Source organism: Balaenoptera ricei, chromosome 9 (assembly GCF_028023285.1).
Source record: "Balaenoptera ricei isolate mBalRic1 chromosome 9, mBalRic1.hap2, whole genome shotgun sequence".
NCBI lineage: Eukaryota > Metazoa > Chordata > Mammalia > Artiodactyla > Balaenopteridae > Balaenoptera > Balaenoptera ricei.
Genome location: NC_082647.1, coordinates 46,907,120 through 46,926,476, shown reverse-complemented (window position 1 = coordinate 46,926,476; position 19,357 = coordinate 46,907,120). Strand labels below are relative to the sequence as shown.

Sequence of the window (19,357 nt, the reverse complement as noted above, 5' to 3'; positions counted from 1 at the left end):
CATATCTGTCATTGTCTGTTTTGGCATCTACTGATTGTCTTTCTTCATTTAGTTTGAGATCTTCCTGGTTCTTGGAATGATGAGTGATTTTTTCAGTTGAAGCCTGGACATTTTGGAAATTATGGGACTCTGGATCTTATTGAAATCTCCTATTTTAGCCGGATTACTCTGAAACCATTCCAGCAGAGGAAGGTGAGGGCCACTGCCTCAATACTGCTAAATGGAGGTAGAAGTTCAGGTTCTCCCCCAGCTTCTGGTGTCACCCAAGGGAGGGTCCACCTTGTTACTGCTGAGGGGAGGTAGGAGTCTCAGCTTCCCACTAGGTCTCCACAGATGCCTCCTTGGCTGGGAGGAGTAGGAATGCCTCATTACTGCCCCCTACATGGCCTTCACTGACACCACAGGGAAGGGTGGCTTTGTTACCACTGGGTGATAAAGTCCTAATCTGCCACTTGGCCTCCTCTGACACCACCCAGCAGGGACAGGGAGGGGCACCTTGTTACTGCCAGATGGGGTTTTAAGTAGAGGCTCCTCACATGGTCTCCACCGACACTACTGGGGGGGAGGGGGAGTGATTGTTACTGCTGGGTGGCTCTCTACTCAGCCTTTTCTGACACTACCCTGGCAATGGTGGTGGGGGACAGGGTTAGGGTGCCTTGTTACAACCTGACAAGGGTGGAAGTCCAGGCTTCCCTCTTGACCTTTTGCTGGCTTGGGTGGAGGTGAGGGTTCCATAGTTTTTCTCCGTGGTGTTTGGCTGGAGTAAAGCACTTATTCTCTAAGTTTTATCTGGCTAGATTGTCCATTTCCAAGTCCTTTGGCTAGAGAGCAGCTTTTCTTGGTTTTTTTTGTTGTTGTTGTTTGTTTGTTTTTCATCTCTGCTGATGCTCATTGGTGCTTTCAGGTTGCTGGCTTCTTCAGGTAGAAGTCTGAGATGCATGAGGCAAAAGGAAATCCAGGGAATTCAGCACCATGTCATGCCTTGGGTCCTAAGGTCTCTAGCTGTTCTGCTTGTTTATGTTTATGTATTATGTTCAGGGATTTTAGTTGTACTTAACTAAAGGAATAGGGAAGAGTATGTCTATTCCATCTTCCCAGAAGTCAAAGTCTCCAAATATACTTATATTCTGTTTTTGATCATTTCAGTATCCTAAAACCTTAGGGATGTAAATTTGTTTTTTCTGTTCTCATTCATAGTGTATCATTTTCCTATTATCTTTTAAAATTTTAAGTGGAAAACCTGAGAACCTGAATTAGGATCACTTTCTTCAGAGAGGATTTGCATCTATCTCTGCTGGGAGCCACCTGGCTTACTAACTGGGGACTGTTTTATTTCTCTTCAAGGGTCCTAGTTTCATACAGAATTCTCAGGTTCAGTTTTCCTGTCCTGCAGCAGGAATGCTCAAGGCTTAGTCATCTAATTCTGGGGCTCTTATTGGCAAGGACATCTGGGCCATTTGTTTACCATTACTGTCTAGCCTTTCAGCTCACTTTATCTTCTTTCTTTTTGTGGGAGAGGGATTGGTGCAAGTTCAAGATTTTCCTTATTTTCTTTCAAGCCCAGAAATGCTTTTCAAAAACTATGTTTGCTATAGTATATCCAGGAGCTGGTTGTATTGTGGTTAGAGGGCCAAAATCACTGGTAGAAATGGAAATTCCTTACATATGACATTTGCTAGTACTACCTTGAAAACAACCAGAAAAAATAGTCATGATTAACAGATTTTTGTTAAAAGGCCAGACATGAAGATTTTATTGTTAATGTTTTAAATTCCTTAATGAAAGCTGTCATTTTAGGTGGGAGAGACAGATTTTAGAATAATATGCAATTTTTAGTACCTACAGCACAACTGAGCCTTGCTTACTATATTACCATAACTGGCTTCTGGGTCACAGACAAACTTGGTCTTTTTGGGAGGAGTTAATAACTAGAGAAAACTGGAATACTGGAGGGTATACTTGAAAACAGTGAGGTGTAACAGCTATGAAACATGGTCAAACCTGTAGTCTATGGCTCAGCCTCACTACAGAATTGCAGCTGTAGCTGAGAAGTCCTTTGGTCCTTCTTCCCAAGAGTAAAAACCAAATCTTTGTTTTATGCTCCTGTGGCTTGTTCTCTCTCATTCTAATAACCTGTTTTGAAGGTCCAGCTCACTGCATTCCACAGAGACATAAGAGATTTTTTGATAACCAGTGTTGTTTTATTCATGACTCTTCTTTCTTCCACTTATTCAGTAAATAAATTTAAGAAGGTGACCATTTCTTGGTAAGCCAAGAATCAAATTTCAGCTTCCGGGAAACACTTTTCCCTCATAATCTTGACCCTTCTACTTTAAAATCTTGTTCCAAGGATAGCTCTGTACAAACTTAATTCTTCAGTAAGAACAATAATGATTGCTAATACTTATTATATGCCAGGCTCTGTTCTAAGCTTTTATATATATATATATACTCCTCAAAACAATCCTAAGACATAGATATTTGGGCTGTCCTCAGTCTGCAGGCAAGGAAGCTGAGGCACAGTCATATAATCCAAAGTTTCCCAGCTAGAAAGTGCTGGAACTGACAGTCAATCCTCAGCTGTCTGGTTCCAGAGTCTGTGCAATTATCCTTTAGTATAGACTGGCTATAGACCAAGACCAGACCCAGTATGTGTGATGATATGAGTCTCTCTAACAAAATGAAATGTAGTATTTTAGTAGGGACTATAGGTTAAACTACAAATACATTTATTCCTCTAAGAACAGTATGCCATCTTTTAAATTTTGAAGTTGTTATAATCAATTGTCTCTGCAGTTTGCTTGCTCTTAGTAAGCTAAGAAAAAATCCCAGAGCAGAGTCATTTACCAGCACCATCCTTAAGTTGCAAATCTACCCTTTATCACAGAGCAAAAATACACTTCAGATCAACTCAATAAAATAACTTTAAGTGTTCACAGAAGGAATACTCACATCTACTTGTCATGCATTCCAATGCCGCAAGGCCCCCTTTTCAATTGTCTAACTCCTATCCTGGTCTTTTTATAGCCTGAAAACAAGGAATCACCCAAGTGAGATATCCCTTCAGAACACTGTTGAAAATATATTAAACAGAGAGATATCCCAGATCCCTGTTCTAAATGTTAAAAATGTATTAGCATATAGAGAAAATATCTGTAGATATATTCTATTAGGTTCTAATGAGTTTTTGCTTCCCCCTTTTTGATAATGTCTTCAATTTCTTCTGAGACCTTTCCTTTGTAGTCATTTGGTTCTATTGCCTTTAACTTCTTTTGATACTCCAGTGGCAAACCATTCTCTTTTGCACCCAGGCAAATCACCTAGAAATGGTTAAAATAAACAAAAAACCCTTTAGTTAGGAACATAATTTAATTTAGTATACCACACCTTTATTTGTAGTATCAAAGTATGAAATATTAGCTTTCAGATAACTCTAGAATAAACAATTCTAGAACAAAATGGAGGGATAGTCATTCCTCTCACAATGAGCATGAATGTGCAGGGAGTTTTCAAAGCCACAGGATACACTCTTATGGAAGAGCAATTGTACTCAGTAATATGATTTAAAATATTTTTATATTATGAGAAAAACTTATTGTACAGAATTTGCATGACTTTTTAAGAAACAAACACCATTCTCCAAAAAAATTTCCAGTTTACAGGTATCAGTTGTAGTTGAATCCTGGAGTCTACTCTACCTCTGAATTAGACGTGAGGGAATAAATAGCAAGTGTGTCCAGTGGTACTTCCCAGATCCATACCAGGCTTAACTCCTCTAGGTTCCTTTCTAGAAAATTCCAGATTAGGCCCAGGAACTGGGTCACCCTCTCCAGGTATCATGTCCTGATTGGGCCTGCCAACAAGTACCTAAGTTTGGGTTTCTGAAAAGGGATGTTGGACTCTCTATCCTGAATTCTTTTCTGGTGCTTGAGGGAGTGGTATCCCTGATTTTGAAAAGCAGTGTGACTTATTTTTCCCTCCATCTGGAAATGGAAAACATTTCAGCAATAGGAAATATAATTTTTACCTACAAAAATGAATCTTGGTGTTCATGAAATACTGTTTTATGGAGGAAGAAAAAAATGATTACAAAAGCATGGGTATAGAATAACTCTACAAAAAATACACTCATACATGCTATTTTAAAAAAGAAAAAAACATGTCTAGAATTATGACTCAAATACATTTCTACAAGCTTTTTTTTTTAATAAATGAGTTTTAGGGACATATTTCTATCATTATAAATAAATCTGAACATTTAGTTATTTGGTAAATAACTATCATTTTTTGTATTAAAGAAACATTTTGATTAAAATGAATTGTACATGTAGAATTTAAAACACACAAAGCCTTTTAAAAACAAGATATTCGGGCTTCCCTGGTGGCGCAGTGGTTAAGAATCCGCCTGCCAATGCAGGGGACACGGGTTCGAGCCCTGGTCTGGGAAGATCCCACATGCCGCGGAGCGACTAGGCCCGTGAGCCACAACTACTGAGCCTGTGCGTCTGGAGCCTGTGCTCCGCAACAAGAGAGGCCGCGATAGTGAGAGGCCCGCACACCGCGATGAAGAGTGGCCCCCACTTGCCGCAACTAGAGAAAGCCCTCGCACAGAAACAAAGACCCAACACAGCCATAAATAAATAAATAAATAAATATTTTAAAAAAACAAACAAGATATTCTTTAGTTTAGCTCAGTGAAAATTAACAAGGAATCACCAAAAGTCCTTGTAAGTAGTTAGTTAAAAGGATACCTTTTTATACTGGGGTGATGGGGGAGCACGCTCATAATTTGTCATCTGATAACTTCGACAGGTTATTTCTTTTCCTTCTTGAGTAGAAGCATTAACTTCTATTGGGACATACATTCCACTTTTAACCCCTTCTTGCCTGAAACCAGAACAGTCAAATTTTAATCATACTTGACTTAGCCAAGTTAGTTTACCGGATTAAAATTTTTAACTATTTATGGATGTACTTGCTCCCTGTATATTTTGGGATAGAGTAGAAGTACCACCACATCAAAAGGAAGTTTAGCATTTCAATTAGAAAGCTGGAGACTTACTATTACTGGGTATGCTTCTAATAGATCTCTATATTTAGCCTATCTAAAAACATGCTTCAGTGTAGTTATTTCAAGCTTTGTAACCCTGAAACATTGCTCTCTAGGCTACAAAAACGACTATGTGTTCTGACAGCAAGAGAATATACATCCAGAGAAAAGTAGAGAGAATGGCTCATTCCTGTTTGCAAGTGAAGTAAATTATTAAGCATGTCAGATGCTTGTCTGCTCTTCTCAAATCCTACTCTTTTCTGCCACTTTCTTTGCATTAAATGCTCTGCCACACAACTCTTGAGTTCTATTTATAAACAGCATCAAAGCATTTCTAATATGTTTTGAAGTTTTTACAAATGATTATTACTGTTTTTACTGATTCAACTGCCACCTTAAAGAATTATTTTTTAAAAACTGACTAATAAAAACTGGGCTGCTTTTGAAATCAATAAAAGTATGTAACAATTACAAAAATCTTCATGCCTTCTCACAATATGAAACTACAAAGATATTTTTATTAAAAAACAAATAGAATGAAAATAAGGACTTCCATCAATTATAGAAGAGATTACAAATGTCTCCCCAAATCTCAATCAGAGAGTGTGACCCTTCTAGGCTTTTCTTTTTAGGAATGAACATTATACCTTTTAGGTTAACTCTAAAGTATAAAGAATATGTCCATAGTATATGGTTTTGAAAAACCAACACATATATACACATCCTTGCATATGATCCACTTTCTAAATTAGTAATTATTTAACTTATAATTAGAAGTCACCTACTTATCTAGAGAACTTAAATTGCTTTTGTTCATTTTCCATACTACTCCCCATACTTCATCGCCAGGACTTTCAAAAATGGTGGCTATACCTCCATGCCAAGTTTCACTAGTTTTGCCTTGGGGATTGCCAAAGTCAAGCTTAAAATCCTACAAAGGAAACCAAAGTGATATGATCAGTATCCATGTGAACCAAAATTTCCTTCCTCAAAATAAAAAAAGATTTACCTTGAACTCCATGCAACTAAAACAAACTTTGAGTTCCTTCTGTAAAAAATACAAAGATAAATAACCAAGGACCCAGATCTCAAGGACTATAATTTTTCATATTTTTCTTTAAAAGTGAACTGTATACTGAATATGTACACGTATCTTACCATAAACAAGAGGCTTAAAGAGGAAAATAAATCCCATAATCCTGATGCCTTAACACAGCTATCTTTATTTTTGAAAACTACTTCCCAGCCCAGTTACATACACATAGATTTTAACTTAGAGACAATCATAGTGTACATAATTGTTGAAGCTGGGTGATGGCTACATAAGGGTTATAACATTCTTTCCACTTTTACGTATGTAAGTGTATCCTATTAGCATATTTTTTTTGTCCTAAGGGAGCTGGCATTAGAGGGTGATCTGTACACTTATAAATTTAATATTCCTGAATTGTATTAACATATCTATAATAATCATAAGAGCAGCTAACACTTACTGGAAAATTACTGGGTTCTATACACTGTGCTATGAGCTTTATATGGACTTCTTTTTAATCCTGTCAACAACTTTTTATACCCATTTAACAGAAAGAAAAACTGTGGCTTAAAAAGATTAAGCAACTTGCCTAAGGTGTCACAACTAATAAGTAATGGAGTCAAGGTTTCGAGCTTAGTTTCCTCCCTCACAGAGATGAGTAATCAAAGGACACAGCCAGGAAGATTAAAAATCCTTATTTGGCTGTTTGGTCTAAGAAGATTTCTTTCCATCTTTCCAGAGCTTAGCTTCCTTAATGATTAAAAAAAAAAAAAAGGTTAGACTAGATAATAAATCTAAGGTTTATATTTTATCTCTGTCACCTTAATTTTCTTAAAAACCTGTCAGAATTTCACAAAAAAGGTCGGTTTGAGTGACCAGTACCTTCAATTGGTATACTGGATGTTCTAGGACGAGGTATCCCTGACAGGACATCAGGAGATCTGATAAAAGTTACAACCACACTAGGAACTGGTTGTCTATTGTTAAATCCAACAGACAACTTTCATTCCTTGTCTTGCTCTACTTCTCAGCTGCTTCTGACATCATTAACCACCCGGTCTTGATCTGTCTCCTTTCTTTTAGACTGTTCCTTGATCTCCTCAATTCCCTTTGCCAACTCCTCCTCCACTACCTGGTCTTTAAATGTTGGAGTTTCTGAGGGCTCAGTTTAGGCCCTTTTCTCTGTTCAGCAATTTGCTCAAGACAATCTCATCCCCTCCAATGGCTTCAAATACCATCCAATATTCCAATCGTCTTCTAATCCAGCTCAGATCTCTCTTCTGAGCTTCAAAAGTGCTTAGAATATAGTGAGTATTTAATGAATGTTCACTAATATTTTTCTGCTCACTTGGATATACAACAAGCATCTCAAACTCAGTACAGCAGACCCTTGAATAACACGGGTTTGAACTACACAGGTCCACATATACGTGAATTTTTTTCAATAAATATAGCATCTATATTTTCCTTTTACATATCATCAAATTAACTAAGTATGGGGAAAAGTTCAAGTAGAGATTAAAATAGAGAATATGTGGCATCAAAAGAACTAGGGTCTGAGTCCTGATTCTATCCAAACTTTTTCAGCTTCCTGCCCTTGGGTGAGTCATGTATCAATTCCTTTGTTTTTGAGGTAGAGATGGCAGTTCTGATTTTCGGCTGGGTGAAGGGTGGGCACCACTAACCCCGGCATTGTTTAAGGGCCAAATACATGTCCAAACTGAGCTTGATTTTCCCTCCCAAACTAATTCTCCTCTTCTTTTCACAAACATCACCGTCATCTACTCTGTTGCGTCAAAAACCTTAGTCATCCCCATTATCTCCTCTTCCTTTCACAATCAATCACCAAGGCCTAACAGTACTCACTCCTAAGTATCTCCCAAACCCATCTACCCTCCACTGCTACCACTGCAGGGTACCATTATCTTTAGTATGGATTGCTGCAAAGGCTTCCTAACTGGGCTCCCTACATCCACTGCTGCCCCCACCCCTCCAATCCATTTTCCATAGCAACCAGAACCAGCTTTCAAAGATGTAAATCTGATGTTTCATTTGCTTAAATTTGGCAGAGGTCTTCTCATTGATCTCAAGATAAAGACCCAAGTCTTCTCTGGCCTCTGTGGTCCTGTAAAATGTGGCCCTTCCCGACCTCTCTAGTCTTCATGCTACACCCTCCTCACACACTAGATTCCAGCCACACTAGCTGGAAGGTCCAGCTTTTTTCTTTCCTGAGGTCTTTTGTCCCTGCTGTTCATTCTGTTTGCTTCCCCCATCTCCAGTCATTCAGGTCTCAGTTTAAAAGTCACATTTTCAGGAATGGCTTTACGGAGCATCCCGGTTAGGTCAGGTCCCCAAGTCACACACTTCCATAGCACCTTGAATGTCTCCTTTAAAAAAAAAAAAGATTTCACTTTTTTTTAGAGCAGTTTTAAGTTCAGAACAAAACTGAGAGTAAGGTATAACGTGTCTCCTTTTAAGACTGACCATACCTGTGACGGAATAATCATTTGCTTGATAGCTCTTTGCTGCATTCCAATTATAAACCATTTGAACTTCTTTCCCACGTTTGGGGAATTCCCTACCTTATGAGTTTGGGGGTAGACAGTGTTCAGAGCCCAACTCCCATTTTTGAAGTTTCAAATGCCAGAAGTTGATTCTCCCAGCTTTTCTTGAAGTCACGGCATGGGCACGTGGCCAAGACTTAGCCAATCAGGACACCCACCTAGGGCTTTGAATTAGAAACTAGTGACCCAGGGCAGCAAAAACTCCACCTTGGTGGTGGCAACCATATGTGGGTTTCAGGAACTTGGAGGTGTAGTGACAGTAGCAGGCAGGGTCCGGAGCAGGTGATGCACAATGCAACGTCCACGTTTACCAAGCTTAGCGGCGATGCAACAGTGGCCTCCTGGGCTGGTTCTGTTGGTGTGATACTGGCTGTTTTACAGCTTCCCTTTTATGCCTGCTTGTTTTGTCAGCTTTGTGGTCCTACCTTCCTGGTCATTCTGTGAGCTCTTCAAACGGCCTTTCAACACATTCTTTTTCTGCTTGAATCAGCCACTTCTGTTGCTTGCAACTAAGAACCCTGACAACAATAGCAGAGACCATGTTTGTTTGGTTCAACAATGTCAAAAGGCTTTGTACATAACTTGTTTGAGTGTCTCTCCTATAGACTGGGAGGTCCTGAAAGCAGCCAGCTTTACTCAATCATCTTTGTATCTCCAGGTAAGTGCTGGAAGACTACGCACTAAATGAATAAATGGACTGTACTAAGAGCAATGATTCTTACCAAGGCAAGCGAAGGTTTATCCAGCCACTTGACTTAACTGAGCACAGCCCTTACTGTGAATAAGACACGGCTCCAGCTTTCAGGACCTCTCGGATCGGGAGCAAAAGGCAGGTAAATGGATTTTTACAAAACCAGGTGACAAGTCCTGGAGCAAAGGGAGGTACAGAACAGAAAGCAACTGATTCCCTGACTTGGGTCAGAGAAGCCTTCTCAGAGGGACCAACCGAATGGATTCTGTAATGATGCCCCTAAGTCAGTGGCCAAGGGAGAGGCGCTGGGATCTGGGCAGAACGAGCAGCTGGTGAGAACGTCAGGAGGGAGACCTCAGCGCAGCCCGGGAGGCACAGGTGCCAGAGTAGCACAGCTCAGCAGGGGTCAAGCACAGGGCTGAGGGCGAGAGTGACCGGCCTGGGGTCGTGCAAGGAACCCTGATGTACTTTGAGCAGAAAGAGCTGCATTCCCGGCCCAGTGCTGCCAACGAGCGGCGCAGAGAAAGCGAGTTCTCGAAATCCTGGCTCCCTCGTCTGCAGAAGGGGCAGAGGCCATCGCAGGGGACGGGCGGAGAGCACTGACCTGCAGGCGGGCCACGCTGCAGAACACGGCCGAGGGGTTTCGGAGGTGGATCCGCTCCGTCAGCAGGTTGCTGCCATAGGCGAAGTAGAGAAAACTCTCCCCTTCCTGGCTCCGGAGGTCCTCGCCGCCTAAGTTCGCCATGTCCCACCGGACGCCTGCACGGACCTGGGATCTGTAGCAGGAGAGTGAGGAGAGGACGAGGAGCATAGCGCGGTGCCAGATGACCCCAATCCAGGAACCGCGGCACCGCGCAGCCTTAGAGGTTAGGGGAAAGGCTGGAAGCTGGGGCCGGGCGAGTCACCTGCGAGCACTCTTCTGACTGGCTGCCAGTATCCAACGCTGTGAGTTGCTCCCTCTGATTGGCCAGCCCACCGCCTCCTCTCCGCTCGCTGCTTGGACTTTGCAATACTCTGCCCTGAGGCGACCCGGGGCTGATTCCACATTGGACCCGCTCCTCTGTTGTCCCGCCCCCGCGTTCAAGGCTCCCTCTGATTGGCTCCCTCTACGCGGGGGCGGGTCAGGGCCCCCATTTGTCGGTAGTAACTCGCCGGTCCCGGCCAGATGTTTTTTACCTCTGGGTGGCTCCTGCGTGGTTCACTGGCTTTGTGTGCTCTTCAGGGAATTTTTGGTCCATTTAAGGTGAAACAGTAGCTCTGGCCATGCCCCCCACGGTCCATCAGCCGGCAGCTTGCCCCTGTCCCGCTCTCTGCGTTTGGAGTTGGGACGTCTGTTCACCCCCACAAGCTGGTACCCGCACCCCCAGTCCTGATCACCTCCCTGATACCTTTTCTAAGGACCCTTGGCTTCCTGGAAAAGCTCCTCTGAGTGTCAGGGGCTCCCTTCCCTGGTGGAAGTAGCGTGCAGCGTTCAAATCACGACGCTTGCTGTTTACTTGGAAGCCTAACCTCCTGCACTTCTCGTCTCTGGTTCCTCCTTTTTTTTTTTTTTCTTTTTAAACATCTTTTTTGGAGTATAATTGCTTTACAACGTTGTGTTAGTTGCTGCTGTATAACAAAGTGAATCAGCTATACGTGTACATATATCCCCATATCGCCTCCCTCTTGCATCTCCCTCCCTCCCACCCTCCCTATCCCACCCCTCTAGGTGGTCACAAAGCACCCAGCTGATCTCCCTGTGCCATGCGGCTGCTTCCCACTAGCTATCTATTTTACATTTGGTAGTGTATATATGTCCATGCCACTCACTCACTTCGTCCCAGCTTACCCTTCCCACTCCCCGTGTCCTCAAGTCCATTCTCTACTCTGTGTCTTTATTCCGGTCCTGCCCCTAGGTTCTTAAGACCTTTTTTTTTTTTTTTTTTGGATTCCATATATATGTGTTAGCATACGGTATTTGTTTTTCTCTTTCTGACTTACTTCACTCTGTATGACAGTCTCCAGGTCCATCCACCTCACTACAAATAACTCAATTTCGTTTCTTGTTATGGCTGAGTAATATTTCACTGTATGTATGTGCCACATCTTCTTTATCGATTCATCTGTCGATGGACACTTAGGTTGCTTCCATGTCCTGGCTATTGTGAATAGAGCTGCAATGATCTGGTTCCTCCTTTAAAATAGAGATTATAACATGTTATGATCACAATTACATAAGTTATGATCACCTATCTCCTAGGGTTGGTGTAAGTATTAAAAGTAACTTTGTTAATGTTATTAGGTGCAGAAGCTCCAGTGTAAAGATATAGAAGTATTGTATAATAAAAATGACATAAAAACTCTATATTGTTAACTTTGAAATGAAAATATTAATATGAACTCAGGGCCTAGAAGTAATGACTATCCTTGGCACCCAGATTTTGATCTCTATATACCACTTTTCCACTAAAAGGTACCAGGGCTCCTTGGAGAAATGGCTGATGTCAGTTGGGTCAAGAGCTGAGAAATAATAGGAGCACTTAGAACATCATATGACAGAAAATCAGGAGGTATTTAAAAACGAGGTCCTTTGAAAACACAGAAGCTAGCTTGAAGGAATGCCCACTGGCCAAAGTTAGAACAATTTGAGCATCAAATTAATAACCGCAATTTATTTAAAATGTCAAGCATAAAATTCATTTCCACTAAAGTGTAAAGCAAATCTAAAAAAACAACAGTTTTAAGAAACTTTCTTTCCCATACTACTGGCAGTGACTATTACACCAACTCTTTACTCTGAAAAGTGGTAATTTAAGAAAATTACCATTTATCCTGCTTTTCTAGTTGCAGCTGTATTTCAGGGTAACTAAATGGCCCCAGTTGATGAGGAAACAGTTCTCTTTACAAAAACATGCCAGCTAAATAATGTAAAATGAAGGATAGAATTAGAAATTCACCATTTTGCAGTCCCTAGTGGAATAATTGATTCATGCCAGGATCATCAATGAGACCAATTGGTGAAAGTGCGATAGGGAACAGGATATTCACATAGATATTCACACATGCCGGTAGTCAGGGAAATCCATAATGACAATGGAGAAATCTGGCCCCTTCCCACCTTAACCTAGATCGATCTTATCATCAGTAAAATGGACCAACCTGACATTATGTGTCTCCTGATGTGATACAATATGAAGCACCAGCATCATTTGAGAAGTATTGTTTCCAAAAATCTTTAACCTCAGTATAATCAAGCAGGAACTACAAGGGTAGAAGTAGACAATCAGAAAAATCCAGAACAAATGGTGAGACATCCTGCAGAACAAATGGCTCAATTTCTTAAATTAACTCAGTGCCATTAAAAAAAAAAAAAAAGAAAGAAAAGAAAAGAAAGAAAAAAGAAGAGAAATAAAGCAGTACCAAGGGAGGGCTGTTTTAGATTAAAAGAAAACTAAGAAACATCATAACCAAATACAATGGCTTGTCCTTGGATCTGATTTAATAAACCAGATATAAAAGATATTTTGTGAGCAATTGGAGAATCTGAATACAGACTAAAACATTAGATGATATTAGACAGTTGTTTTTTTATTAGGTATGATAATGGCATTGTGCTTATGTAGAAAAATATCTCCTTTGAGATACACATATTTGTGTATTTAGGGGTAAAATGTTTGCTATCTATATATTTTTTTAAATTAATTTTATTTTTATTTATTTTTGGCTGCGTTGGGTCTTCGTTGCAGTGTGCGGGCTTCTCATTGTGGTGGCCTCTCTTGTTGCAGAGCGCGGGCTCTAGGGCACAGGCTCAGTAGTTGTGGCGCACGGGGTCAGTTGCTCCATGGCACGTGGGATCTTCCCGGACCAGGGCTCGAACCCGTGTCCCCTGCACTAGCAGGCAGAGTCTTAACCACCGTGCCACAAGGGAAGTCCCTATATTTTTAAATAATTCAGAAAAATTAAAATGTGGAAAAGTGTTAAATGTTAAACTGAGTGCATATATGGATGCTTGTTTTATTATTCTTTTCTATATATTTGAATATTTTCATGTTAAAAATTCAAAAAAGAAAAATGGTGATATATGTAAAGCACTTGACATACTGAGCATTCAATAATAACTTTGTTGTTATATAATCTGCAAATAGGAAGGCTCATACCTTCTCCTGCCCCCTAAACATTAAGGCAGAACTTGACGTACTTATTTGGTCATTTCAGTAAGCAAGTTGCCTTCCTTGACAAGATAGGCCTCTATTACACCATGAATTCCCAAGGTCTCTGCTTCGGAGAACTACCATTTAAAACATCCTTCTGTGTTTTAAACTGCTTTCAACATTTAAAATGTATTTATTATTTAATTAATTATTTTTTAAGGTATTTTACTTCTTTTCTCTTCCTATACTTCTCACTAATTGCTTAATTTTATGGTGACTGATTTTTCTCAACACTGTTCTGTGAAAATTTTCTGAAGTTAGACATTTATGTTTCCTCAGACACAGAAAATCTTTTCTTACCCCAGTGAAGCATTTTATTTAGTTTCCCCATGTTGGTTGCCATGTACTGACCCCTGTTGGCCAACAAGAGGCAGTAGGTAACAAGGGGTTTTGTCTTTTCAAATTTAACCAAAATAGACAACCAACAAGGAGCCACTGTATAGCACAGAGAACTATACTTAATATTTTGTAATAACCTATAAGGGAAAAGAATCTGAAAAAGAATAGATATATATGTATGTATAACTGAATCACTTTGCTGAACACCTGAAACTAACACAACATTGTAAATCAACTATACTTCAATAAAAAAATTTTTTTAATTTTAAAATTAAGAAAAGTTTTAAAACTTTTTTAAGAAAGCAAAGCACACTTAGGAAAAAAAGAACAAATTTAACCAAAGCCTGGTTAATATTAGTTAACAATCACTGAGTGCTTATTAAATGCCAGTCTAAACTCTTACATATATTAGTTCATTCAATCCTGAAAGTGGCCCTATGCAGAAATTACTAATATATCCTCATTTTACAGTTGAGGAAACAGATGTGCAGTAGGTTAAATAACTTGCCCCAGGCTGTAGTTAGCGATGACTGAAGCAGAGATTAAGCAACCTGATTCTAGAGTCATCACTGGGTGTTGCTTCCCAAATTTCTCAAATTGTAAAGCCCTTGTGGTCTACATATAACTGGTTATTAATAGCTCGCTTTCAAGTACAATCTCTATCATATCTATAAGGACACTATGAAATAATAGTACTAGCATTCAATTACTTGATAACAAAGATAATGAGGTCAGATTTCTTCTAAATGCCATCTTTTAATCCAGTGGACTTAAAGTTTTTGGTTGTATCATTAAATTTTTTGAGCACATATTCTATATATATAACAATATATATAAAACTATATATATGATATAATATCCATAAAATAGAAATTTTAAAAATAACTATTTAACTGTCATATCAATGCAAAACATTCAAGTGGGGCAAAGTTAATTATAAATAATAGTGGATAAAAATCCATATTTCAAATAGTCCTCCTATAAATTTCCATTTTCTAGCTAACCTTGTCAAATCATATTAGATCATCATTATTTTTATATCATTAGGTAGGTGATGAAGAGTTTGTCCCAGAAGTCAGAAATGTCAGCTCTGTCCCTTTCTTTTTTCTTTTCTTGTGCTTGCAATTTTAGTAAGAGCTTCAGTCCAGTTCTTGGCAGAAATCTTCTTTGTGAGAATTAGTTAGTTCTCTGGAAATCCACTTAACCAAGCAAATTACAGTAAATCACGAGCACAGAAAGTGAATGAAGGAGGGCTAGTGTCACTGTCAACCACTTCTCAGGAAGGCACTCCCACCCCTCCCCCAGGGTACCTCATATCTCTTAAGAGACAGATGATGGCTATCTGACTGACTGTGTGTTCTAGTGTTAAAATAAAATTCTTATATTAGTATATATTTACTAAATATAGTAAAGGTAAAGCATAGTAAAAAATTCTAGGGAATTCCCTGGCAGCCCAATGGTTAGGACTCTGCGATTTCACTGCTGAGGGCCTGGGTTCAATCCCTGGTAGGGGAACGAAGATCCCGCAAGCTGCAAGGCATGGCCACAGAATAAATAAATAAATAAATGAATAAAAATTCTAACATTTCAGATTAAAAATAAAAATAGAATTTTAATTGTTTTCACACCTCAGTGGACCAACTCACTCATCCACTTTGAATACCATTGTTGCCATCAGTTTCAGCGCTATCATTTTTAAAAGAACACTTCAAGGCAAAACATTTGCACATCATGGCAAGTTTGAAGAGGTGTATGGTGAGAAAGCAGTGTGTCTGCTGAGGAAGGGCAGCTGGCTGCTTAGGCAAGGCCATTTGGGGCAGTAGAACTTCAGTGGGACAGAAAGGGACTGGGTGTCATGAATCTATCTCTTAGCTCCGTGGGCTGAGAAATTTAATCTTGGCTCTGGGAGAAGATTCGCACAACCAGACTCATGAGAGATGGATGTATACATCAGAAAGCCAATTTTTTGATATAAGATGAGAACTATAGCAGATAAACCAGATACCTGTGTTCATTGATCAATGCATTTTCTTCCACGAGGAAAATAAAAGCCAAATGAGAAGCCTTCGGGTGTGAGTTTAGCATGTCTGAGGAACATCAAGGTGGTCAGCTGGTTAGAGTGGAAGGAATAAGAGAAGGAGTGGTAGGAGATGAGGTGGAGAAGTAGGCAAGGGCCAGCTCGTGTAACACCTTGAAGACCATGATACGGAGTCTGGATTTTATTCTAAGAAATCAAACGCTATTGGGGTGTTTTAGGCAGGCATATGATGTGACTTACTTTTTAATAGGATAATTCTGGATGCTGAGTGGAGAATCAGTTCCAAAGGGATAAAAATGATAGTTAAGAGACAAGTAAAGAAGCTATTCCAGAAGTTTTGACAAGATGGTGGCTTTGGACTAGGGTGGTGGGAGTGAAGGTAGAAAGGACTGATACGTGTGCTTTTTTATGGCAGAGAAGACTGGACTGCTGAGGGATTGGAGGTGTGATTCCATGCCCACCAAACAACTTTCCAATGGTAATTTGTCTTTTGAGTAGATTTTCCCTCCAGAGAAGGAAGCACTGATCTGGGAACACAGGGATCTGGTTTTCCTGCTCATTATACTTTTCTTCCCTGAGAATTTGAACTCGAGTCTGAAAGGGTTAGGTTACTCTGTGGGTGCCAAGACTGTAGCTGTAACACTCTGAGCTGGTCTCAGCCACGTTTACAACAGAAGGAATGAGAAGAGGAGGAAGGTGATCTGAGAGACAGAGACGAGAGCAGACCACAGCCTAAGGGGAGGAGGGAGATAGAAAAACCTGAGTCCTGAGTTCTTTCCAGTGCCTGGCTCCAGCCTTACCAAGATCCAGTTGAGTTTCTCACTTCAGTTTTCACAAGGCAATCTCATCCACCTTGTACTCCAAACCACTCTGGTAATGAAATAAAAATTCTTATTAAATGCATATGGTTTATGGGGAAAGCAGCATATTTAATTCCACAACAATATTTTAGAGTGTATCTTGAAGACTTCTAGCTCCTTTGGGAGCTAAAGTATTTTGCTCTGCCTGTATTATTTTAAATAAATATATATTACTGACCTAAAGTATAGAGAAATCATTATTTTTTTTAAACAGGAGAAAATCAAACAAAAGTTTAATAACACGAATACATGGAAGAGACCCAGGAAAACTAAGAAACTTCAAGAAATTATTATTAATTATATGTGGTCCCAGGTTACACTGGCAGTATGAAATAAGTATGAACCTCCAACAACTATGAGGATGTGGAATAAGCAGTTACTGGGAAAGAATTCTATTCACTGCCTAAAACCTAAAATGAGTTACCTCTGACTGATCTCTGCTCTCCTTTGAAACCTATACCCAATCAGTCAGTAGATCTGTTACTACTCCCTTCGTTTCTGCCTTCCTCTGCATTCCCATGCTCCCCGTCCTCGCCCTGGTGTCATCGTCACACACCTGGATCCCTGCAACAGTTTCCTGGACTCTGCTTTTCTGTGGAGATGGGTTAAGGGTGCGAATCACATGAAGACAGCACAGACATGGGTTTGGGGAGTGGTGAGTAGTTCAATTTCAATAGAGCAATGGATTTATATCAGGAAATGGGAGACAAGTCTGGAAGGAGATTAGCATAGTTGATGGGAGGGCCTTGAATTTTCACTCAAAAGTTCATACTATTTGGTGGTCAAAGGGGAGACTTTTTTTTACTTTTGAGCCCTCTCCTGCACCTTTGGAAACTCATTCTTGTGGCTGTGTGTAGGATGGCCTGGGAGGGAGTAGGATGGGGAGATGGCTGAGTGCTGGATATAAGTTCACTGCAGTAGGCAAGGTCATGAAAGCCTGAACTGGGGCAGTAATTATGGAGGGGAAATGAAGGGATGCAAGGGGGTAAAGACATAGTCTTTTAATTTTTTTTTTTTGATTTTTTATTGTATCACTCCTTTGAGTAGAAACCTTCAGAGGCTGCCTGCTATTTATCACTTTATCAAGTTCAAGCCCTTGTGCAAGCCTTTATTATCTGATTCTATTCTGTCTGTCTGGTCTAATTTCTCAGGTGATAGTAAACCCACTGGAGGTGAGGACCACACTTTATATTTCTGTATACCTACAATGCTTACTACAGCGAGATGAATAGTAAATACTTGCTGATTAATTGAACCAGAGTCAAAATCTCCCCTACCCTTTACACAGGCCCCCAAATCTTTTTTTCTCTTTGATTTTTTCCAGCTTTCCTTGATTTACTGAGAGTCACTTCAGCTCTGAGTTATTTTAAAATTTATACTAATGCTCTAACATACAGGATCCTGTGTAAATTTTATTAACCATAGTAGTATTTATGTCTCCTCCCAGCTTATGGTCTGGCATATGACAGGGAAACATGTCAGAATACGTTAAACCCAAAATGTTTTTTTGGTTGTTTTTTCATTTTGTTTTTTGTTTTTTACTTTTTGGCTGCACCTCGCAGCATGTGGGATCTTAGTTCCCTGACCAGGGATCGACCTCTCACCCCCTGCAGTGGAAGCTCAGAGTCCTAACTGCTAGACCGCCAGGGAAGTCCCCAAAATGTTTTTTTTGGGAAAAACAGAATTGTAAAACTCCAGGAGGCAGTAATTTCTCAGTAATTTGATAGATTTGATTGATAGATTTGATAGTTAATCTGTATTCTTGTTTTGAGATTAACCCTGAAAAGTAGTTCCAATAAAGTTTATTATTTAGTGCTTGGGTAAATGGTCTCTTTTGATCTCTATCTCTATGTCTATTTATATCTATAACTATACACTTTGGAAAGGCATCCACCAAACTGTTAACGGTGCTTACCTGTGGGAAGGGAAATGGCATTGGGAGGGGAGTAAGTTGAACAAAAAGCTTTCATCTTTTCATTCTGTATTCTTTTTTTTTTTTTTTTGCATGTTTGAGCATGTATTCTTATATTTCTTTTATTATGTAAAAATACATATATTATTAATATTATTAAATTCACATCTTATGGAATTTTAGGTCAATATCTAGAGATCTCATGTCACACGGATAAAAAGAGGGTAATGACTAAATAAATTGCCTAAAGAGAAAATTGATGCAGCAAATACATTTCCAAGTTGGCCTACCTCTCAACACATCAATCAGATAATTAGGCCAGATCAACTCAACCTTGCTCTATGGAAGGATATGATCTCATTCTGAAGGCCCCAAAGCTGCAGAATCTTATGGTGCCTATCTGGATGTTCTCTCTTTGCTCTTTGAGATGTCAGTGGATACAAGAACAAGAATATTTCCCTAATCTGGCATTGAAGAAGGTCTCACGTATGTTCTAGGATAATGATCTGTTAGATCCTACTGCCAACCTTAAATCAGTTACAGAAGGTCCTGGAAATATACAGCGATTCAGCTATCTCCATGTTATTTACCACAGGTATATTAGATCCAGAGGAACCATTCTCAAGATTTACTACTGTTAATGTTAAAGTCTGACAAACTGCATCATAATATATTCATTT

The 19,357-nt window shown here is 39.7% G+C and overlaps 1 protein-coding gene across 4 annotated transcripts in view; it reads right to left on the bottom strand.

Annotated features, from left to right (window-relative positions):
• Positions 1-2,179: 2,179 nt before the first annotated feature.
• GGCT (gamma-glutamylcyclotransferase) overlaps positions 2,180-19,357 on the bottom strand; it is a 67,875-nt gene continuing 50,697 nt past the window's right edge. Inside the window, exons 3-10 of one of the 4 annotated variants that reach the window (XM_059933662.1) lie at positions 16,706-16,775; positions 12,477-12,578; positions 11,319-11,511; positions 9,943-10,114; positions 6,060-6,098; positions 5,836-5,981; positions 4,752-4,887; positions 2,180-3,320 (exon numbers count right to left, since the gene is read on the bottom strand). In XM_059933662.1, coding sequence (XP_059789645.1) covers positions 3,177-3,320; positions 4,752-4,887; positions 5,836-5,981; positions 6,060-6,098; positions 9,943-10,083 — 606 coding nt within the window. In that variant the 5' untranslated portion in view covers positions 10,084-10,114; positions 11,319-11,511; positions 12,477-12,578; positions 16,706-16,775 and the 3' untranslated portion in view covers positions 2,180-3,176. The other 3 variants (XM_059933661.1, XM_059933659.1, XM_059933660.1) reach the window with 3 other exon arrangements.